The 25,060-nt window shown below is 39.0% G+C and overlaps 1 protein-coding gene across 1 annotated transcript in view; it reads right to left on the bottom strand.

The window, feature by feature from the left end:
- Nucleotides 1-23,493, bottom strand: part of GALNT8 (polypeptide N-acetylgalactosaminyltransferase 8) — a 50,979-nt gene extending 27,486 nt beyond the window's left edge. Inside the window, 2 exon segments of the mRNA XM_078074149.1 lie at nucleotides 8,955-9,249; nucleotides 23,244-23,493. Coding sequence (XP_077930275.1) covers nucleotides 8,955-9,249; nucleotides 23,244-23,493 — 545 coding nt within the window.
- Between the last annotated feature and the right edge of the window lie 1,567 nt (nucleotides 23,494-25,060).

The raw sequence follows: 25,060 nt of genomic DNA, 5'->3' as shown, positions 1-25,060 counted from the left end.
CAGTCGTTAAGCGTCTGCCTTCGGCTCAGGTCATGATCTCAGGGTCCTGGGATTGAGCCCCGCATCGGGCTCCCTGCTTTGCGGGAGGCCTGCTTCTCCCTCTCCCACTCCCCCTGCTTGTGTTCCCTCTCTCCCTGTGTCTCTCTCTGTCAAATAAATAAATAAAATCTTTAAAAAAATAAAAATAAAATAAAATAAAAGATTAACAATTGAAGCTATGACTTTTCATGTGTTTAATCATTTGTTGGTATTTAACATCCACCTAAACTCAATAAGGTAACTGACTGATTCTCCAATTCCACACAGTGCTCTCCTGAGTAGCCTTTCTCTGGTCTCTGAAAGGTAAAGCGAGGACATGACGACAGGAGAGCTGCCAGGGCTGGCATCTTTCTGGTCTCAGATAGCTGTCCAGAAAGGTGGGGGGAACAGTGATTACAATCACTTTGACATCTCACTTAGCAGGAAGCTGGACTAAATGGCATAGAAGGTCTATTCTTATATTATTGTGTAATTCTATCTAATAATACCTCTAATTCACTAAATTATTTCTCTCAAAGAAAGTCAGTGGACTGGTCTTCCTATAGTTTTAAACCATATGGTTTCCAGAATGCTTTAGCTCTGAAATCCATATATGTCTGGGCCACAAAGATTTTTTTTATGAACAGCAGAGAGGAAGAGTACTCATTTGATTTGTAGTATCAGATGTGACTCAAACGTTTTTCAAGTATATGTAGATACTTGATTCATAAATATTTTGTATCCACAGTAATGCTTTCTGACAAGCAGTTTCATGAGTTAATCCTTATGGAATTAAATCTGGATGTTTCAAAATCAATAAATACAAGGCATCTTCAGTTACCAACTGGTCCCAGCATATTATCTTCATACCTAAAGACCTAAATTATGCAATCAACCTAGGAGAAAATGTGTTAGGTCCTACTTGTGTCCTGGTTCACAAGTAGCAAATACTGACACACATGGCACCATTCTCCCCTCTCATGATGGCAGGCATCACTAACAGATCATCCATGCCTTTGATCATATGGACTCAAAAGTTTTCCCACCACAATACTCCAGGTAGTCACTACCAATCAACTGGAGTTGGCTTTAAGGTGAAATTTTGTTACCATCCTTGTACAGGAAAAAGGTTTCTCTGAATGCTTTCGGGGTGATCTACATGTTGAGACGAGTGAGTCTCAGTGAAAAAGTAGCTTCTCACATCTCCATCTATGGCTATGCCAGGTACCTTCTGATTTAGAGAATTAGGGGATGCTGAGGAATCATCTTCTTAGGGTGATGTGACGAAGAGTATCAATTCATCATTCAAATGCTACATTAGGCCACTGCCATGTATTACATGGATTATGGGTCAGATCCTCAATGATGATTCTTTTGTTCTGGTGGTTAAAAGTATAAATGGAATAAAATTTGTGGAAAAAAATGATCACAATTCCATGTTCATTTGATATTGGATGAATTCAGCTATAAGATCTTAGCACTTAGAGGCTGCAACTTTTGATATATTTCATAACCCCTAAAAGAAATACTCATATTTAAATACTTCTAGACACATCCAAGAAGCTCAATGAACTTCAAGTAAGATAAATGCAGAGATACACACCCAGACACATCGTAGTCAAAATGTTGAAAGCCAAAGATAAAAAGAAAACCTTGAAAGAAGTGAAAGAAAAATAACCTACCACATACAAGGAAACCCCAGTGATATTAATAGTTGATATCTCATCAGAACAATAGAGCCAGAAAGCAATGGAATGACATATTCAAAGTGCAGAAAGAAAAAAAATTAACCAAGCAGTTTTTATCTTTTATCTTTCAAATATGAAAGTGAAATGAAGACATTGGCAAATAAATAAGCACTGAGAGAATTTGTTGGTAGCAAATCCACCTACAAGAAATACTAAGTTCCTTAGCCTGAAAACAAGTAATCCCAGAGAGTAGTAACTCAACACACACACACACACACATAGACGAGCAAAGAGCATCAGTAAAGGTAATTGCACAATTATAAAAGACAGTATAAATGCCTATTTCTTCTCTTAACTGATTTTAAAAGCAATTATATATTTTTTAAGTATATCTAATTGTTGGGCCTATAAGATATAGTGATTTAATATACTTGACAATAACAGCACAAAAGAGGTAGATGGGAGCAAAGCTGTACTGACACAAGAAAATGACACCAGATTGTAAATTGAATCTACAGGAACAAGTGTAGAGAATCAGACATGATAACTTAAAAGATAAATATAACAAACTTCATAAATTTATAGTTCCTTTCCTTTTTCCTCATTTTAATAGATAAAACTATATAAAGTGATTATAACAGTATATTTTTTTATTTTTTACCATACATATATGTAATATGTATAACAATAATAGCAAAAAAGATTAAATAAAGTTATATATGACTAGCCTTCCTATATCTCATTATAATAAGTCTAAGTAGACTCTGATAAGTTAAGATGTACACAATAAACCGTAGAGCAGCCATTAAGAAAATAACTATAAAATATACTGAAAAATAATTAAAAGGATGATATTGTTACATTGGAAAATATTCACTTAACATAAAAAACAAGCAGTAAAGGATGAAAGGAAAAAAGACATGAAACATTAGAAAACAAAGATAAATTGGCAGACATAAATCCAGCTATATCAATAAAAATATTAAATATAAATGAATTAATCTAATCAAAAGGTAGGGATTGTCAGATTGCATTTTTTTAAATCCAACTATATCTTCAGGAAACATATTTTAGATCAAAAGATAAAAATAGATTGTAAGTAAAAGATACATTATGCAAATAGCAACCATATGAAAGCTAGAGTGGTTATACTAATATCAGACAAAATAGATATTAAAATAAAAATCTTAGTAATGATAAGGGGGAGATTTTATAACAACAAAGGGATCAATCCATCAGGAAGATAAGACAATTGTAAAAGTATACATCCAGCAACAGAGTCCCAAAATATATGAAGTAAAAACTGACAGAATTGAAGGAAGTAATAGACAATTTAACAATAATCATTAGAGACTTCAATATCCCACTTTCAATAATAGATACAACTAAGCAAAATATAAACAAGAAAAGATTAGGCAGAAGACTAAACAACACTACAAACCAACTAGACCTAACAGATATCTAGAGAACACTCTACCCAATAAAAGCATAATACTTTCTTTCTTTCTTTTTTTTTTTTTTGAGTAGCATGGCAAGTGGAAGTACTTTTATTTCAAGGCACCATAAAATGAGTCTCTCTAAGAACACCTCTGCTTCCACATGTGAAAATCCTAAAAGAAAAGAAAGAAAGAAAGAAAGAAAGAAAGAAAGAAAAAAGCATAATACTTTCAAACTACACATACAACATTCTCCAGAAGAGATCATTTGTTAGCATACAAAAGAAGCCTCAATAAATTTTTTAAAGATTAAGTTAATACAAAATATGATTCTCTCATTACAATAGAGTGACATTAGAGATGAAAACAGAAAAAAAAAAGGAAAATTCACAAATATGTGGAAATTAAATACATTCCTAAGTAACCATTGAGTCAAAAAAAATTGCAAGGGAAACTAGAAAATACATTGAGATGACTGAAAAAACAAAGCACAATATACCAACACTTATGGAATACAGCTAAAGAGAAGCTAGGAAATAAATTTATAGCTATCAATAAGTATATTTTTTTAAAAAGAATAATAATCTAGCCTTCCACCTTAAGAAAATAGAAAGTGCAAACTAAATCCAAAGCAAGGAGAAGGAAGGAAATAATAAAGATGAGAGTAGAAATACATAAAATGGAGAATAGATATAAAAATAGAGACAATCAGTGAAAAGTTGGCTTTTTGAAAACATCAACAAAATTTACAAATGTTCAGCTAGACTGACCAAGAACATAATAAAGAGTATTCAAATTACTAAAATCAGGAATAAAAGTGGGACATCATTATTGACCTTCCAGAAATAAAAAAAGATTATAAGGGAACACTATAAATAAACAATCTTCCCACAAATTAGAAAATTTAGATGAGGTGGACAGATTCCTAAAGAGACATAAATTATCAAAAGCAACTCAAGAATAAATAGAAATCTATTGTGGATAGTGCTGCTATAAACATTGAGGTTCACGAGCTCTTCAAATCACTATTTTTGTATCCTCTGGATAAATGCCCAATAGTGCAATTGCTGGGTCATTGGGTAGTTCTATTTTTAACTTTTTGAGGAGCCTCCATACTGTTTTCCAGAATGGCTGCACCAGTTTGCATTCCCACCAATAGTGTAAGAGGGTTCCCCTTTCTCTGCATCCTTGCCAACATCTGTTGTTTCCTGAGTTGTTAATTTTAGCCATCCTGACAGGTGTGAGGTGTTATCTTTTTGTGGTTTTGTTTTGTATTTCCCTGATGATGAGTCATGTTGAGCATTTTTTCATGTGTCTGTTAGCCAAAACATGGACAGAGCCCAAATGTCCATCGACTGACGAATAGATAAAGAAGATGTGGTGTATATATATACACATACATACAATGAAATATTACTCATCCATCAAAAAGAATGAAAACTTGCCATTTGCAATGACATGGATGGAACTAGAGTGTATTATGCTAAGCAAAATAAGCCAGTCAAAGAAAGACAAATACCATATGATTTCACTCATATGTGGAATTTAAGAAACAAAACAGATGAACATAGGGGAAAAGAAGGAAAAATAAAATAAGATGAAAATAGAGAGGGAGCCAAATCATAAGAGACTCTTAGCTAAAGCGAGCAAACTGAGGGTTGCTGGAGGGGAGGTGGATGGGGGGATGGCATAATTGGGTGATGGGCATTAAGAGGGCACTTGATGTCATGAGCACTGGGTGTTATATCAACTGATGAATCACTAGATTCTACCTCTGAAACTAATACTACACTATATGTGAACTAACTTGAATTTAAATAAAATCTTGAAATAAATCAATAGAAATCTGCATAGACCTATATCAAGTAAAGAGATTGAATTACTGATCACTACCCACCAAAATAGATCCAGGCCCAGATGGCTTCTGGTGAATTCTACCAAATATTTAAAAAGAATTAGTACCAATTGTTCACAAATGTTTCCAAAATATAGAAGAAGAGGAAACATTTCTCAAGTCATTCTATGAGGCCAGTATTACTTAGTTACAAAACCAAACAAAAAGGGGCACCTGGGTGGTTCAGTCAGTTAAGGTTCTGCCTTCAGCTCAGGTCATGATCCCAGCCAGGGTCCTGGATCAAGCCCCACACCAGGCTCTCTGCTCAGCGGGAAGCCTCTTTCTCCTTCTCCTGCTGCCTGCCTCTCCCCCTGCTTGTGCTCTCTCTCTCTCTCTCAATCTCTCTCTGTCAAATAAATAAGTAAAATCCTTAAAAAAAATGAACAAACAAAAATATCACAAGGAAAGAAAACTAAAAACCAATATTTCTTATGAATAGAGACACAAAATATTAGCAAACCAAATCCAGCAACATATAGAAACAACTGCATACTATGGTCAAGTAGAATTTATGCCATGAATTTAAGATTTGTTTGACATCCTATCATCAATTTATGTAATACACTATATCAATAGATAATGAATAAAACCTCATGATCAATTTGATAGACACAGAAAAAGCATCTGACCCCTTCATAACAAGAAAAAAAAAAAGAAAGAAAAAAACACTAAACCAACTAGAAATAGAATGAGATTTCTGATAAAGGGCATGTACAAAAAGCCACAGCTAACATACTTAATGGTGAAATATTAAATGCATCCCCCACCCATAATGAGGAACAAAACAAAGTGCCCTCTCTCACCACTTCTATGTGACATTTTATTGAAGATTCTAGCCAGGCAATTAAGCAAGAAAATTAAATAAAAGTCATCATATTGGAAAGGAAAAAGTATAGCTTTCTCTATGTATAAATAACATAGTCTAATAGAGAGAAAATTCTAAAATATCCACTAAAAAAACTATTAGAATTAATAAATGAATATGGCAAGATTGCAGGATACAAGTTCAACATACAAAAAAAATTGTGTTTCTATAGACTTACAATGAACAATTTGAAAATGAAACTAAGAAAACAATTTCACTTCAAATAGCATCAAAAAGATAAACATATCTAACAAAAGAAGTACAAAACTTATACTCCCAAACCCAAAACATTGTTGAAAGAAATTAAAGAAAACCTAAATAAATGCAAAGATTCTTTATGTTCATGGATTGAAAGATTTGTTAATATGACAATACTCCCTACATTGATCTACAGATTCAATCTAGTCCCTATCAAAATACTGCTGGTTTGTTTGTAGAAATTGACCAGCTAATCCTAAAATTCATATGGAAATTCAAGATCTCAGAATAGCTAAAACAATCTTGAACAAGAAGAAAGTTGGAAGACTCATACTTATTGATTTCAAAACTTACTACAAAAGCTACAGTTGTCAAGTCAGTGAGTTAATGTCATAAGGAATAGACCTATAAAACAACGAAATAGGATTGATATCTGGAAGTAAATTCTTATATTTATGACCAATTGATTTTGACAAGGGTGCCAAGACAATCCAATGTGGAAAAAGTAGTCTTTTCAACAAAGGGTGCTAGGACAGCTGGATGGCCATACGCAAGAAAATGAAGTTGGACCTCTATGTCACACCATGTCCAAAAATTAATTTTAAATGGACCAAAAACCTAAATGTAAGATTAACACTACAAAACTTTTAGAAAAAAATGGCATAAATCTTCATGACTTTGCATTAAGCATTATAGTTTCTTACATATGACATCCAAAGCATAAGCAACCAAAGAAAAAAAATAGATAAACTGGACAAAATCATATTAATAAAACAATGAATCATGGATCACTACATCAAAAACTAATGATGTATTGTATGGTGACTAACATAACATAATAAAATTAAAATAAATTTAAAAATAAAAGGAGAAAGTCTCTGAATAGACATTTCTCCAAAGAAGATATACAAATAGCCAATATGCACGTGAAAAGATGTTCACTATCATTAGACATCAGGAAAATTTAAATGAAGACCACAATGATACACCACTTCACATCACTAGAATATCTATTATCAAAAGACGAATAACAAATGTTGGTGAGGATGTGGAAAAACCAGCACTCTCATATACTGCTAGAGATGATGCAGTCACTTTGGAAAGCAGTCTGGCAGTTCCTTGAAATGTTAAATATAGAGTTATCATATAACCCAGAAATTATACTTCTATGGTATAACCAAGAAAACTGAAGACATATGTCCACACAAAAACTTATACATGAATGTTCAGAGCAGTATTATTCTTAATAGTCAAAAAGTGGAAACAATCCAAATTTCCACTAACTGGAAAATAGATAAACAAAATGTGGTGTACCTGTACAAAAGAATATTATTTGACAATAAAAGGAGTTAAGTATTGATACGTACTATAATACGAATGTAACTTAAAAACATTATTCTAGGTACATATATACAATGGAATATTACCCAGCCATCAGAAAGGATGAATACCCACCATTTGCACTGACATGGATGGAACTGGAGGGGATTATGCTAAATGAAATAAGTCAAGCAGAGAAAGACAATTATCATATGGTTTCACTCATATGTGAAACATAAGGAATAGCATGGAGTACCATACGGGAAGGGAAGGAAAACTGAAGGGGAAGAAATCAGTAAGGGAGAAAAACCATGACAGACTCTGGACTCTGGAAAACAAACTGAGGGTTTCAGAGGAGAGGGGGGTGGGGGGATGGGGCAGTCAGGTGATGCGTATTAAGGAGGGCACATGTTGTGATGAGCATTGGGTGTTATATGCAACTAAGGAATCGTTGAACACTACATCAAAAACTAATGATGCACTGTATGTTGGCTAACTGAACATAATAAAAATAATAATAATAATATAAAAAAAAATATTATTCTAAGTGAAAAAAGCCAGTCACGAGAGACCCATATATTATATTATTCCACTTACATGAAATGTCGAGAATAGGTAAATCCATAGGGACAGAAAGTAATGGTTGCCTAGGAATGAGGAATTCTCTGTAAACAAGGAGGGGTTATTAATGGGTATGGAATTTTTTTCGAAGTGATGAAAATGTTTTAAAATTGATTACGGTGATGGTGCACCACTCTGTGCATATACTAAAAACCATTAAATTGTACACTTTAAATTGATGAATTGTATACGAATTATATCTCAACAAAGTTGTTATTTTTAAGACTTACGAAGAATGGTGGGAGAAGCAAAGAGAGAAAAAGCAATGGGAAGAAGAAACCGATGGAGAAAGAGAGGGAAGGCTCTTTTTTTTTTTTTTAAGATTTTATTTACTTATTTGGCAGAGAGAGACACTGCGAGAGAGGGAATACAAGCAAGGGGAGTAGAAGAGGGAGAAGCAGACTTCCTGCCAAGCAGGGGGCCCAATGCAGGGCTTGATCATGACCAGAGCCCAAGGCAGATGCTTAACTGACTGAGCCACCCAGTCGCCCCAGGGAAGGCTCTTTAAATTAGAATTAATAACAGAGAGGAATTCACACAGAATTTGAGGAAAACACCATGGGAGCAAGCAGAGCTGTTAACTTCAGTGTGACTTGCACAAGTCTTTCCTCAGTTTCCTCATCTGTACAATTATGAGTTAGACTCATCATCAGAATTCTCAAGGATCTGTTTCTCTGACATCTCTGCCCATTTCCAAGGGGCTGTAAATATTGGGACCAGTCAGCTGTCCTCTCTGAGCTGCCATTATAAAATGGATTAAAGACAAGAACTCTGCTCAGTCAGCCTGCCAGAATTCCTTCCCCATCAATTTTCCACTCCTCAACCCTCTTTCAACCCTTGACTTTCACTGCTCCCAAAGTTCATCCCCCAATTAAACCAAGGTCCCTTGGCAACCCAAACTTGGTCCGCCCTACCTGGAATCTCGGGTATCTGGGATGGTGCGATTGAAAGGCAACTGATTACTGAGGTACACGTTGTAACCAAACTTCTGGAAAAGGTCCTCGGCCTTTTTCTGATGGGCCTCAGAAAGATCCTTACCCCACTGCCTGAAAAGCTGTGAGTCTGGGAAGAGTAACTCTTTGGGTTTGTGCTTCTTAGTCTCACTTGCTTTGATTTTCAATGCCTTTTGAACAGGATGTTCGTATTTCACCCTCACCACTGTGTTGTCCACATTTTCTTCTTGCTTCATAGCCAATTTCATACTTTCTTCTGCAAATGAAAGGCAGGGGAGAAAATATTTCAGGTAATCCTGGGCATTGTTTTCTATCCAAATTTTCTTGAAATATTTTCCTCTTCAAATTCTGAAATGTGTAATCTCTTGTCCAAGGGGATGCAGTCTGTTAAGGGAATTTGTCAGAGCTATGCAAGGCTGTCCTGGCCAGGTGTGCACTAGAACACACCTCTCCTAAACCTTTATCAGAGCTTATCTATCCTGAGTCCTACACATTTAAGTCTTCTTAAGAAACTGTGACCTGAGAAATAGATTGATAATGAGCTAATATTTTTCAGAATAAGGCCCAAGAAACTCTTACATCGGAATTGTCATGATTATTTTAAAATGTAGGTATTCAGGCTTATCCCCAAATCAACTAAATCAGAATCATAGAGTCAGGTAGAGATAGGGGAAAAGAAGTTACAGAATCTGCATTTTTAACAAAATCAAGGAGTAACTCCTTTGTACAATGAAATTTGAAACATCATACTACACTATCAGTGGCTAACAAAGGCAGATCTATTCTAAACTGCACCATTATCCACCATTCCCTTCACTTATATATTTGATTTGCCAAGAATTTTAAATTGGAGATGTCCTAATCCCACATTTTCCAACTTGCTTAATCATAAGCAAACTTCAAAAGTTTGTTAAAAATACAGAATCCCAGGTCTCCCCCAGAGATTCTGATTCAGTAGGTCTGGGGTGGAGTGTGGGGATCTGAATTTTTAACAATTGCTCCAGATAAATCTAATGGTCACATCAATTTCAGAAACACTGTCTTCACAAAGAAGAGGAAGAAGAAGAAGGAGAAGGAGGAGGAGGAGGAGGAGGGGGAGGAGGAGAAGAAGAAGAAAAAGAAGAAGAAGAAGAAGAGGGAGGGGGAGTGGGAGGGGAGGAGGAAGGATCAAAGGAAGAAAAAGAAGAAGAAAAGAAACCAGTGACAGGACTCTTTTATATAGAAGAGGGCTTCTAGGATCCATGACATCAATAGCAATAGTTTTGGAAAGTGGCCTCCAAATTTCAGAGCACTTTTCCATCCATTATTTATGTCACCTTTACAACAACCCTATAAGATTTCTGTTTGGAGAGTCTCACCATATGTACCTCAAGCTCCATTCTGTGGACTCCACAGAGAAAGAGAAAAAGGAAGTAATTATTTACAATGTAAGTGCTTCTGCCTGCCAATCCACTCAAAAACACAATGCCCCTAAATTAGCGATGAAGATATAATTAATCTATCTAATTTGGACACTTTTCAGAGTAGATGGGGTGCTATTAATAGTTACATAACAAGTATCACCAGGACCACAGGTGTAAAGCAGGACCATTCTAGGCAAACCAGGACTTACCATCTCCTTACCCAAAGGAAGGAGAATCTATTAGTATCTCACAGAGAGCCAGCTTAGCTGAGTCTGATTTTAATACTAAATATGTCTTCTCCTCAGTGCCATCCAAACCAGTGGCCTTGTCTCCAGATACAAGGCCCACGGTATAGCTCCATCCTGGAGCCTGGGCACATGATCATTCAGCTAGGAATATCATCAACAGAAGAAAAACAAACCAGTTTCACCTGACTCTGCCACTTGCCCCCAGCTAGGTTCACCTCAGCTTGTGCTGGCTATGCTGCCATCATTTTTCTCTCAGTGAGTACTCTCTGCACCATAGAATTACAGATGGGATCCAACAAGCACCTCTGTCCTGTCCCCCAAATATTAGCCCATTCCTTGTCCTCTGTCCCCTCCTATCCTTGGTGATCTCGTCTATCTCCAAGGTTTTGTCTTTCAACTCAAGGCCACTATCACCCCCAACACACAATCTGCTGTTCTAAATTCAAACTGCCTGATTTTGAAAGTCACCTCTGCCAGCTAGCAATTGCATGGCCTAAAGAAAAGCATCTTAACCTCTCTGAATGGGGATAATCATGGCTGCACTTGCTACATAGATTTTGAGGAGAATTAAATGAGTTTGTATACATAAAGCAGTTAAAATTGTACCTGTCACTTAATAAATACTCAGTCAATGTTGGTCATCATTATCATCATCACTTTCATCTCAAGTGTCTATTGGAGATGTCTCTCATTTTGCTGTTTCCCGAGTTTCCCAAATTCCTTAACAACTGAACTCATCACCTTCCCCCCAAATCTCCTGAGGTTACCTCCTTATTTCTACAAATGGTACCAACCACTCTTCTCCTACCTACCCAACCACCAAAACTCAGGTCTCCTTTGACTCTGTTTCCCTACCTCCATTCAATTGCCTATGTGTGGAGTATGCCTCTTCAGGATAGAATTCATCCTTTTCTTTTCATCCCACTCCCATCCAATTCCCTATTGACTCTTACCTGGACTATTGATTCACCAAAGACTTATTGAGCATCTTCTCTGGCTAGTTGCTAAGGAGAGTGCCAGACAAGACAGGCTGATCCTATCCAACAATTTACCAGATCAATGTTAAAAGTCCTTAGCCAGGCAGCCCTACACCTTCCTACCTGTGTGACTTTGGCCAAGGGATTTCTCTTCTTCGTCTTAGATTTGCCAAGTACCTCGCAGGGTTTCTGTGATAACTAAGTGGATTAATACATATAAAGTGCTAAGGACAGAGCCTGGCACACAATAAAATTTGGCTATCAATTCTGTTTTCTCTGTTTCCTCTTCTGGGGGAGGGGTGGGGAGAACTGAGGAAGGGGATTAAGAAAAGTGAGAAACTTTTTAAATTGTTATGATAAGAAATTGGAGTAAGACCTGATTTCTGAAACACAGAAGCACCGTGGGACCACAGGGTCAGCTGAGGCAAGTGACCATGAATTTGTAGTGGTTCAGTTATGAGAATTTTTTCAGCAGTACCAAGCACTTGAGTGAAGGCACAGAGAAGGTGATCAAGTGATTTCACACAGTGTGGGGAGGTTCTTAGGTGGGTGCAACAGAACAAGTGTGCAATGGAGTTGTAGATATTGCAAAGAGCAGAGTTGGAGAAATAGTACTGTTATAGAGAAAAGTTCGATGGATGTATTGTAGTCATGAGGTTTCAATCAGGAATGGACAGCATGAGTTTGTCATTTCTAAGGTGAACAATTCTGGGAGGTGACAAAGTCCAGAATACACCATAGAAATGTGAGGTGGGATGTAGGTAAAGAACTTCACAGATGGAAAGGACAAGGTATTAAATGATGACACTGCATCACCCAGGGGGATAACAGGATTGGGGGCAGAGACAAAAACTAAACCAGGAGCCATTACAAAGTCTGTAAGGAGTGAGAAAACTCGTCAGAGAGGTCAGCCAGAGAAATGTTAGCAGAGGAAAGAGGGCAACCAGGTTTTCATAATGAGGTAAAGGGCTACTGTGACAGACTTCTGACTCTCCTCCATTAGACCAAACCTAGAACAGATTAATATTTCCCAAGCCCAAAATGGATTATGACACTCCTCAGCACTAAACCCCAAAATGATAATCAAGGCATTCCACCATAAGGACCCACTTAGTTCCTACTAATTCTCCCTAAACTCTCTAAATTCCAACCAGACTGATAGGATCACCTTCTAGCCCATCTAGTACTTTCCTACAAGTTAGAAGAAAATCTGTGGATAATTACAGTCCAGGGGCACCTGCTTGATGAGGGGACCGTCCTATTGTGTGAATTTCCTCTGAGTAGGTGCAGCTCCATGCCACAGCACATGGCTTGGTGAGCAGAACATGGACTGAATTTCAGCTAAATATACAGCCCCTAAAAAGGAAACAGGAAAGTCTCTTCAACTTAGAGGAGGACATGTTTAGAAGGTGGCATTAAACTGGCCCAAAGGGAAGGAGAAACAACCAGGGAAGAGCTTAAAGCAAAGACAGGATGGTCAAAGCAAACTCGGTAAGAAAAATAAATGGTTGGTCTTTTATAAAAGGCTCATGTGAGTACCAAGCATATTTGCTCCAGTGGAAAATAAAAATGAGAGCAGAATTTTTATAGTTTTCCAAATTGAATAGTATTTTTTATTCAAACTCTTCTATACTAAGTATGTGAGGGTCATAGGGTGGTCTTGGGATCTCTGTGCCTTTGAATTCCCCTATGCTCCTCTTGGGGAATATCTGATTTTTCTCTTTCATTGATGCTGTCAATGGGAAATTGTTTGGACCTGGACACTCTAGAATTAATTTGAGGATGTAAGTGCAGAGTCCATCAGGATGAATACAGTGTCACTAGACTGTCCCCATGACTATACTGAAACTTTCCAGAACCCAAGGGGGGCACACCCAATGTTGTCTTTGTGGTGGGACTTTAAAGTATCCTTAGGAAGGTTCCATCAAATTAGTTTAGGGTGATCAACCCCTCCCGCAATTATCATCACGTGTTTGCTTTTGTTCTTGATAGTTTACATAATTTGTGTAGACATCCTTATTGACTTATGACTTTTGTCAATCTTTTTGGAGGCAATGAGCAACCAGGATGATTGGTAATTGAACAGGCTTTCGATTTCAGGAAGCCCTTTAGGAAAGAAGAGCATTTGTGATCTGGAAACAGAGTCCAGAAGACATTCTGAAATTCATCTCAGGTGGTAGGGAGTCCCTGACACCATATCATTTTAGAGTGAATAAAGGGGGAAGCACTGAGAATAACAAGAAAAGGAGGAACTGGTCATTGCAAAGAAAGCAGGGGAAGTACACCCAATGGTTCTGGGTGGCTCTCAAGGCATACTTTGTCCCAGCTGAAGGAAAGAGTAGTCAGGCTTGAGGCGGAAGTCCTACTATTTTAAGGCCAGAGGAGCCTGAGCCAATAGGACGAACCCTGGGATTGGGTGAGAGAGTCCTGGTGCGGTCTGGGTGCTCTGCCCCAGAGTGATGGTGACTGGTTAGGTACACAGACATCCTCTGGTGAAGCTGTACTAAGCACATTTCCATAGTTAATGTTAACCCACTGGGGTGTGCTCAAAGCCAGGGCTTCTGGATCTTACAATCTTCTCTGTGTTTCATCTACTTTCTTGCCTTGTACCCCTCTTCCCTTCATCCTTGTCTGCCTGTCTTCTGTTTTCTCCTTCCCACAGTCATTCATTTATTCATCGATTAATAATTTCTACATGCCAGGTACAGGGAATAGAGTGGTAAGACACTATAAAACACTCACTAAACAAGCCCTTATGAAATTTGCCCTCCAGAAACTTGTACCACAATAAAATATGATGCATCTTATGAAGGAGGATGTAGACGGTGCTATGGTGCTTTTTCTCTTTCCCCTCATCTTGTTTTCCCTTTTTCCTCCAGTCTCCATTTAAACTCTTCCTTTTGTTTCTCCTGTCTGTCCTTCTCTCTATCCCTTGGCCTCACCCTGAACCCTGACAATGCTCAGTTCTCATTATAGAAGGGATTTTCCCCATCTCCAGCTCCCATGTGCACACACTCTCATGTCTGTGCAGTCACTTCCCTGCTCACACATTCAACACTTCCCTTCAGGGCACAAGCATTAGATCCCTCTCACTTGTGAGCAGAGGAAACACAGCTGCTGCCCCTCACTGGAGTCAGATCCTGAGACACATAAAATTCAGAGGGATTAGAGTTTCATGGTGAGCCAGAATCAAAAATAAACCCCAGAAAAGAAATTTTTAAAACCCCAGAATTCATGTGAAGAAGTTAAAATTTGGGAAATCTTGAGGGCATCTTGCTAAGTTGAAGAAGTCAGACATAAAAAGACAATTACTGTATGATATCATTTATATGTGGAATCTAAAAAAAAGAGTGGGGTGGGCAATGAGCTCAAGAGAACAGATTGGTAGTTGCGAGAGGCAGGGCATGGGGGAGGTGGGTGAAATGGGTAAAGGGCGTCAAAAGGTACAAACTTCCAGTTATAAAATAAATAAGTATGGGATATAATGTACAGCATGGTGTCTATAGTTAATCCTGTATTTGCATATAAAATTGTTTAACTATGGGATGATGCATCTTTTTTTATTTTTTATTGTTATGTTAATCCCCATACATTACATCATTAGATATATTAGTTTTAGATATAGTGTTCCATGATTCATTGTTTGTGCATAACACCCAGTACTCCATGCAGAACGTGCCCTCCTCAATACTCATCATCAGGCTAACCCATCCTCCCACCCCCCTCCCCTCTAGAACCCTCAGTTTGTTTTTCAGAGTCCATCGTCTCTCATGGTTCGTCTACCCCTCCAAATTCCCCCCCTTCATTCTTCCCCTCCTGCTACATTCTTCTTCTTCTTTTTTTCTTTCTTAACATATATTGCATTATTTGTTTCAGAGGTACAGATCTGAGATTCAACAGTCTTGCACAATTCACAGCGCTTACCAGAGCACATACCCTCCCCAGTGTCCATCACCCAGTCACCCCATCCTTCCCACCCCACCCCCCACTCCAGCAACCCTCAGTTTGTTTCCTGAGATTAAGAATTCCTCATACCAGTGAGGTCATATGATACATGTCTTTCTCTGTTTGACTTATTTCGCTCAGCATAATACCCTCCAGTTCCATCCACGTCGTTGCAAATGGCAAGATCTCATTCCTTTTGATGGCTGCATAATATTCCATTGTATATATATACCACATCTTCTTTATCCATTCATCTGTTGATGGACATCTTGGCTCTTTCCACAGTTTGGCTCTTGTGGACATTGCTGCTATAAACATCGGGGTGCACATACCCTTTCGGATCCCTACTTTTGTATCTTTGGGGTAAATACCCAGGAGTGCAATTGCTGGATCATATGGTAGCTCTATTTTCAACTTTTTGAGGAACCTCCATACTGTTTTCCAGAGTGGCTGCACCAGCTTGCATTCCCACCAACAGTGTAGGAGGGTTCCCCTTTCTCCGCATCCCCGCCAACATCTGTCATTTCCTGACTTGTTAATTTTAGCCATTCTGACTGGTGTGAGGTGGTATCTCATTGAGGTTTTGATTTGGATTTCCCTGATGCCGAGCGATATTGAGCACTTTTTCATGTGTCTGTTGGCCATTTGGATGTCTTCTTTGGAAAAATGTCTCTTCATGTCTTCTGCCCATTTCTTGATAGGATTCTTTTTTCGTTGGGTGTTGAGTTTGATGAGTTCTTTATAGATTTTGGATACTAGCCCTTTATCTGATATGTCATTTGCAAATATCTTCTCCCATTCTGTCGGTTGTCTTTTGGTTTTGTTGACTGTTTCCTTTGCTTTGCAAAAGCTTTTTATCTTTTTTTTTTTTTTTAATTTATTTATTTGACAGAGAGAGACAGCAATAGAGTGAATACAAACAGGGGGAGTGGGAGAGGGAGAAGCAGGCTCCCCGCTGAGCAGGAGCCCGACATGGGGCTCGATCCCAGGACCCCGGGATCATGACCTGAGCCGAAGGCAGACGCTTAACGACTGAGCCACCCAGGCGCCCCTGCAAAAGCTTTTTATCTTGATGAACTCCCAATAGTTCACTTTTGCCCTTGCTTCCCTTGCCTTTGGCGATGTTTCTAGGAAGAAGTTGCTGCGGCTGAGGTCGAAGAGGTTGCTGCCTATGTTCTCCTTTAGGATTTTGATGAACTCCTGTCTCACATTGAGGTCTTTCAACCATTTGGAGTCTATTTTTGTGTGTGGTGTAAGGAAATGGTCCAGTTTCATTCTTCTGCATGTGGCTGTCCAATTTTCCCAACACCATTTGTTGAAGAGACTGTCTTTATTCCACTGGACATTCTTTCCTGCTTTGTCAAAGATTAGTTGACCATAGAGTTGAGGGTCCATTTCTGGGCTCTCTATTCTGTTCCATTGATCTCTGTGTCTGTTTTTGTGCCAGTACCATACTGTCTTGATGATGACAGCTTTGTAGTAGAGCTGGAAGTCCGGAATTGTGATGCCGCCAGCTTTGCTTTTCTTTTTCAACATTCCTCTGGCTATGCGGGGTCTTTTCTGGTTCCATACAAATTTTAGGATTATTTGTTCCATTTCTTTGAAAAAAGTGGATGGTATTTTGATGGGGATTGCATCGAAAGTGTAGATTGCTCTAGGTAGCATTGACATCTTCACAATATTTGTTCTTCCAATCCATGAGCATGGAACGTTTTTCCATTTCTTTGTGTCTTCCTCATTTTCTTTCATGAGTATTTTATAGTTTTCTGAGTACAGATCCTTTGCCTCTTTGGTTAGATTTATTCCTAGGTATCTTATGGTTTTGGGTGCAAGTGTAAATGGGATCGACTCCTTAATTTCTCTTTCTTCTGTCTTGTTGTTGGTGTATAGGGATGCCACTGACTTCTGTGCATTGATTTTATATCCTGCCACTTGACTGAATTCCTGTATGAGTTCTAGCAGTTTTGGGGTGGAGTCTTTGGGATTTTCCACATAAAGTATCATATTATCTGCAGAGTGAGAGTTTGACTTCTCCTTTGCCGATTTGGATGCCTTTTATTTCTTTTTGTTGTCTGATTGCTGTGGCTAGGACTTCCAATACTATGTTGAATAGCAGTGGTGATAGTGGACATCCCTGCTGCGTTCCTGACCTTAGGGGAAAAACTCTCAGGTTTTCCCCATTGAGAATGATATTCGCTGTAGGTTTTTCATAGATGGCTTTTATGATATTGAGGTATGTACCCTCTATGCCTATACTCTGAAGAGTTTTGATCAAGAAATGATGCTGTACTTTGTCAAATGCTTTTTCTGCATCTATTGAGAGGATCATATGAGTCTTGTTCTTTCTTTTGTTAATGTATTGTATCACGTTGATTGATTTACGGATGTTGAACCAACCTTGCAGCCCAGGGATAAATCCCACTTGGTCGTGGTGAATAATCCTTTTAATGTACTGTTGGATCCTATTGGCTAGTATTTTGGTGAGAATTTTTGCATCCATGTATATCAAGGATATTGGTCGGTAATTCTCTTTTTTGATGGGGTCTTTGGTTTGGGGATCAAGGCAATGGTGGCCTCATAAAACGAGTTTGGAAGTTTTCCTTCCATTTCTATTTTTTGGAACAGTTTCAGAAGAATAGGTATTAATTCTTCTTGAAATGTTTGGTAGAATTCCCCTGGGAAGCCATCTGGCCCTGGGCTTTTGTTTGTTGGGAGATTTTTGATGACTGCTTCAATTTCCTTAGTGGTTATAGGTCTGTTCAGGTCTTCTGTTTCTTCCTGGTTCAGTTTTGGTAGTTGATACATCTCTAGAAATGCATCCATTTCTTCCAGGTTATCGAATTTGCTGGCATAGAGTTGCTCATAATATGTTCTTATAATTGTTTGTATTTCTTTGGTGTTGGTTGTGATCTCTCCTCTTTCATTCATGATTTTGTTGATTTGGGTCATTTCTCTTTTCTTTTTGATAAGTCTGGCCAGGGGTTTATCAATCTTGTTAATTCTTTCAAAGAACCAGCTCCTTGTTTCGTTGATCTGTTCTACTGTTCTTTTAGTTTCTATTTCATTGATTTCTGCTCTGCTCTTTATTATTTCTCTTCTTCTGCTGGGTTTAGGCTTTATTTGCTGTTCTTTCTCCAGCTCCTTTAGGTGTAGGGTTAGTTTGTATACTTGAGACCTTTCTTTTTTCTTGAGAAAGGCTTGTATTGCTATATACTTTCCTCTTAGGACTGCCTTTGCTGCATCCCAAAGATTTTGAATAGTTGTGTTTTCCTTTTCATTGGTTTCCATGAATTTTTTAAATTCTTCTTTAATTTCCTGGTTGACCCATTCATTCTTCAGTAGGATGCTCTTTAGCCTCCATGTATTTGAGTTCTTTGCGACTTTCCTCTTGTGATTGAGTTCTAGTTTCAAAGCATTGTGGTCTGAAAATAGGCAGGGAATGATCCCAATCTTTTGGTACCAGTTGAGACCTGATTTATGACCTAGGATGTGATCGATTCTGGAGAATGTTCCATGGGCACTAGAGAAGAATGTGTATTCCGTGGCTTTGGGATGGAATGTTCTGAATATGTCTGTGAAGTCCATTTGGTCCAGTGTGTCATTTAAAGTCTTTATTTCCTTGTTGATCTTTTGCTTAGATGACCTGTCCATTTCAGTGAGGGGGGTGTTAAAGTCCCCCACTATTATTGTATTGTTGTCGATGTGTTTCTTTGGTTTTGTTATTAATTGCCTTATATAATTGGCTGCTCCCATGTTAGGGGCATAGATATTTACAATTGTTAGATCTTCTTGTTGGATAGACCCTTTAAATAGGATATAGTGTCCTTCCTCATCTCTTATTATAGTCTTTGGTTTAAAATCTAATTTGTCTGATATAAGGATTGCCACCCCAGCTTTCTTTTGGTGTCCATTAGCATGGTAAATGCTTTTCCACCCCCTCACTTTCAATCTGGAGGTGTCTTTGGGTCTAAAATGAGTCTCTTGCAGACAGCATATCGATGGGTCTTGTTTTTTAATCCAATCTGATAGCCTGTGTCTTTTGATTGGGGCATTTAGCCCATTTACATTCAGGGTAACTATTGAAAGATAGGAATTTAGTGCCATTGTATTGCCTGTAAGGTGACTGTTACTGTATATTGTCTGTGTTCCTTTCTGGTCTATGTTGCTTTTAGGCTCTCTCTTTGCTTAGAGGACCCCTTTCAATATTTGTTGTAGGGCTGGTTTCGTGTTTGCAAATTCCTTTAGTTTTTGTTTGTCCTGGAAGCTTTTTATCTCTCCTTCAATTTTCAATGACAGCCTAGCTGGATATAGTATTCTTGGCTGCATATTTTTCTCATTTAGTGCTCTGAATATGTCCTGCCAGTCCTTTCTGGCCTGCCAGGTCTCTGTGGATATGTCTGTTGCCAATCTAATGTTTCTACCATTGTAGGTTACAGATCTCTTCTCCCGAGCTGCTTTCAGGATTTTCTCTTTGTCTCTGAGACTCGTAAGTTTTACTATTAGATGTCAGGGTGTTGACCTATTTTTATTGATTTTGAGAGGGCTTCTCTGTGCTTCCTGGATTTTGATGCCTGTTTCCTTCCCCAAATTAGGGAAGTTCTCTGTTATAATTTGCTCCATTATACCTTCTGCCCCTCTCTCTCTTTCTTCTTCTTCTGGGATCCCAATTATTCTAATGTTGTTTCGTCTTATGGTATCATGTATCTCTTGAATTCTGCCCTCGTGATCCAGTAGTTGTTTATCTCTTTTTTTCTCAGCTTCTTTATTTTCCATCATTTGGTCTTCTATCTCACTGATTCTCTCTTCTGCCTCATTTATCCTAGCAGTTAGCACCCCCATATTTGATTGCACCTCATTAATAGCCTTTTTGATTTCTACTTGGTTAGATTTTAGTTCTTTTACTTCTCCAGAAAGGGTTTCTCTAATAACTTCCATGCTTTTTTCAAGCCCAGCTAGTATCTTTAAAGTGGTGAATCTGAACTCTAGATCTGACATCGTACTAATGTCCGTATTGAGTAGGTCCCTGGTAGTCAGTACTACCTCTTGTTCTTTTTGTTGAGGTGATTTTTTCCATCTTGTCATTTTGTGCAGAGGAGAATAGATTAATGAGAGAACAAAATGCTAGCAGGGTAACAACGTCCCCAGAAAATAGACTCTAAACAAATCAGAAAAGACCTGAAGCAGTGGGAAAAGAAAGGGAAAGAGAGAAAAAAGAAAAAGAAAAAAAGAAAAAAGAAAAAGAAAAAGATAAAGATAAAAATAAACAAAAACAGAGCAAAACAAAACAAAACAAAAACAGAATGTGATCAAATATGATCAGGCTGGTTTATAGATCAGTGCCACACACTAGATTTTGGGTGTATTTTGGTCTGTTAAAAGAAAGTGCCTCCCAAAATTTTAAAGAAAGAAAAACTTATATATGTACAAAAATAAGGGTAAATATGATGAAGGGATGGAATATGACTGTAAAGATGGAAATTACAAAAAATTTTATAAAAGGAATTGATAAGTTGTTTGAAAAAAGAAAGAAGAGGATTTAAAAAAAAAAAGAAAAAAAAAAGGGAGAGAATGTGATCAGGCAGGGGAGTAGAAAAAAACCATACACTAGAGATTTAGAGTATATTTGATCTGTTAGAAGAAACTATCTCAAAATTTTAAAGAGAGAACAACTTATATATATATGCCAAAAATACGGGTAACTACTATGAAGGGATAGAATATGACTCTAAAAATGAAAAATAAAAATGTTTTTTAAAAAAGGGATTGATAAGATGTTGGTTGAAAAAGGGAAAAAGAAAAATTTTTTAAAAAAAAAGAAAGAAAAAAGAAAAAAAGACAGTTAAAAAAAATAATTAACTTTGAAAGACTAAAGAATCATGGTAAAAAAGCCATGAATTCTATGTGCAGTATTCCCCTAGCGCTGGAGTTCTGCCGTTCTCATTGATTGGTAAACTGGGTCTTGGCTGGCTGTTCTTGCTGATCTTCTGGGGGAGGGGCCTGTTGCCGTGGTTCCCAAATGTCTTTGCTGGAGGCGGAATTGCCCCACCCTTGCCCAGTCTGGGCTAAGTAATCTGCTCCGGTTTGCTCTCGGGAGCTTTTGTTCCCTGCAAGCTTTCCCTACAGCTTTGGAGGCCGAAAGTGAAAACGGGGGCCTCCCAATCTCCGCCCCGGAGGAGTCGAGAACTCGGGGCCCCACTCCTCAGTGCGACCCCAGAGAAAAGCAGTCAGTCACTCCCGTCTCCCCGGTCTCCGGCCGCACTCCATGCTCACCCGGCCTGTGACCGCGTGTTTCTATCTCTGGCACCCGACCCCGGGTGGAGTCTCCAAACCCAGCAGATCCCTGCGGTGCGCTCCCGCGCCGCTCCTCCTGGGGGAGGAAGGGGAGTCTTCCTGGATCTGCCGCTTGTCGGGTCCCTGCTGGAGGAGCAGTGGCCCGACTGTGCCGCAGATCACGGTTTATGGCAACCCCGAGCTGAGAGCCCGCACCTGGGCTCTGTCTCTGCAGCCGGCTTCCCTGCTCCGATACCTGGGAGCTCTGCCACACTCAGGCACCCCCGGTCTTTCTGTGACCCCAAGGGTCCTGAGACCACACTGTCCCACGAGGGTTCCACCCCCTGCTTAGCCACTGGAGTGACGTCCCTCAGCAGAGCAGACTTCTAAAAGTTCCGATTTTGTGCTCCGCGGCTCTATCACTTGCCAGAAGCGGCCGACGGAGGCCCCTCCCCCGCCGTCTATCCTCCCGAATGTCGCCTCGGATTCACTTCTCCACACGTCCTACCTTCCAGAAAGTGGTCGCTTTTCTGTTCAGAGAGTTGTTGCTATTCTTTTCTTCGATCTCCTGTTGAGTTTGTAGGTGTTCTGAATGGTTTGATCCCTATCCAGCTGAATTCCTGAGAGAAGACGAAATCCAGGTCTCCTACTCCTCCGCCATCTTGCTCCGCCCCCGGATGATGCATGTTAACTAGACTTATTATGGTGATCATTTCACAATATATACAAATATTGAAACATTATGCTGTATACCTGAAACTAACATAATGTTAGGTGTCAGTTATACCTCAACTTAAAAAGAGAGAGTTTAAAATGTGATACACATCAGTCTACAGAACATTTTCTGCATATATTTCACAACTGTATGAGATCCAGCAGGTAACCTCTCATCTCCATTTACAGATCCAGAGTCTATGGCTGAGAGAGATAAGCACTTGTTGATCATGGCCATGTCAGGGTTCAATCTTGGGTCCTCTAACAAGTCCCCATTAATTCCTGATGGGAACTCACAGCAACCTGGAAGGGAGGCCTTTGCCCCAGAGTTTGTCACCTCTGTTTAACAGCTCTTGCCCTCTCAGGGGTTTTTATACTGAGCCTCAATCTCCCTGCCTACATGCATGTACCTGTGATCATGTATGTGTTCAAGTGTACCCACACACCACTCACATAGACACATCCTGCTCCACTCCCCTCAACTGCTTGCTCTGATTCCCACTAATTCTCACTTACCTCCCATTTGGAGGGATAGAATTCAATATCAGATGCTTAATTGAGCAACTGAGAAAAAGAATGTGATCTCTCATTCATTATTTCTTCCATGCCCCTTTTTTCTAAGTGTCTCTAAACACACACACACACACACACACACACACACACCATCCCTCCAAGTTGATATTATAAACTTACTCAGATGCCGCAAATCCACCTCCACATGAGAGAGTCTCTTTATCACTGTCTTGTTCCTTTCAGACGAAGGCAAATGAAGCCGCTTTTGGAGATTTCCCCAAACCAACTTTTGTAATGTCCTCCTGGTATAAAATACCAGGTATAAAATACCAGGTATATAAAATATATAAAATACCAGGAGGACATCGGTGGCAATAACCAGAGACAGCCCAATGCAGAGGATTTTGAGGACATTTCTCCTGGACATCATACCCTGCCTCTGAAACTGTCACCTCCTGCAGGCCTGAATGTGTCACTGCCCAGGTAAGCTAAAGATCACAATCAGCTGAGCTTTGTCTCTGCCAGCTGCTGCCTGCTAAGCCAGATGTTCTTCAACTGGAAAAGCTGTCACAAGCTGCCTGGCTTCTCCCTGAGCACTGTCACATGTGTGGAGTGTGCCAGGGAAGCCACCCAATGACTGGGAGGGTACCTGGGCACACCTTGCACTATCTTAGAAGTCAGGTTAATGCTTGCCCCTGGAGCTACTTCAGGCTGTGATGGGGGAAGCTTTTCTCTCTGTGTTTTGTTTCATTTTATTTTGTTTTTTAATGCTCCCTCTCTCTGGTAAAATTGCTCTCTGAAAGGGCATGTGAAGTATAGGAGATAAATAATTTGAAAAAAGAATCCACAAAATGGGAAGCTTCCATACTATATGATTTTGAGAACAAGAATCACATCTCAGATGTCCTTTTATCTAACTCTACGGAGTCTTGAACATATTAGATGTGCAGCAAATGCTAGTTCAACAAACTTGAGGAAAGACTGTCCTGCTGGATCTACCTAGAAACAGGTGGATGAGCTGGAAGCAGCCCCTGAGGGTGAGCCCCAGGGGATGGTCAGGCTTCACTGGTCCCATCCTCTTTTGTCATCTACACAGTTCCATACAACATAGTTCTACTTTGCCCCAACTTCCAGTAACTCTTCTGCTTCCATACCTCATATTCACTATATGTTTGGACAAATCACCTAATCATCATCATTGTTAATTAAATACTTCAAATTGTTCTCCAGAGCCAAAAATTCAAAGTTGTTATTCTGGTGTTGGGTCCCTCCATAATCATATCTCCCACCCCATCCCAGTCCCTTGAACTCTTTATTAGGTTCCCAAACATGGTATATGCAGACAAGAGCCGAAGTAGACATGTGGATAAAAGTAAAGAAAAGTGGATCTTGGAAAATCAGGTAAGATGAAAAAGAACAAAATGAAAAGTAATCAGGTGGAGTTTTTTTGTTTGTTTTCATCATCTTTCCTATGCTCTCACCTGCAAACTGGAGTAAAAAATAAATTAAAAATGCATGATCATTTCCGTTTCTGGCATGAAATGGGGTAGATCCACTTATCTCTATTCCTCCCCACTAAGATCAGCTAAAAACTCTGGACATTATACATAAAACCTGCATAAGAAGACTGAAAGGTGGAGAAAAAGTGGGCAGACTGGCTGGAGATCTTGGGAGCTGAGGAATGACAGCAGTGAGTTCCCTGTGTTTTCTTCCTCCTGGTATAGCCTATCCTGGATGCTGGAGAAGTTGTTAAACTGTAAATGCCAGTAAGAAAAGACAATAAGGGGAAATCGGAGGGGGAGACGAACCATGAGAGACTCTGACAAACAAACTGAGGGTTCTAGAGGGGAGGGGTGTGGGGGGATGGGTTAGCCTGGTGATGGGTATTAAAGAGGACACATACTGAATGGAGCACTGGGTGTTATATGCAAATAATGAATCATGGAACACTACATCAAAAACTAATGATATAATGTATGGTGATTAACATAACATAA

This window comes from Halichoerus grypus, chromosome 6 (assembly GCF_964656455.1).
Source record: "Halichoerus grypus chromosome 6, mHalGry1.hap1.1, whole genome shotgun sequence".
NCBI lineage: Eukaryota > Metazoa > Chordata > Mammalia > Carnivora > Phocidae > Halichoerus > Halichoerus grypus.
The sequence above is the reverse complement of the archived record's forward strand: the minus strand, read 5'-3'. Positions and strand labels throughout refer to the sequence as shown.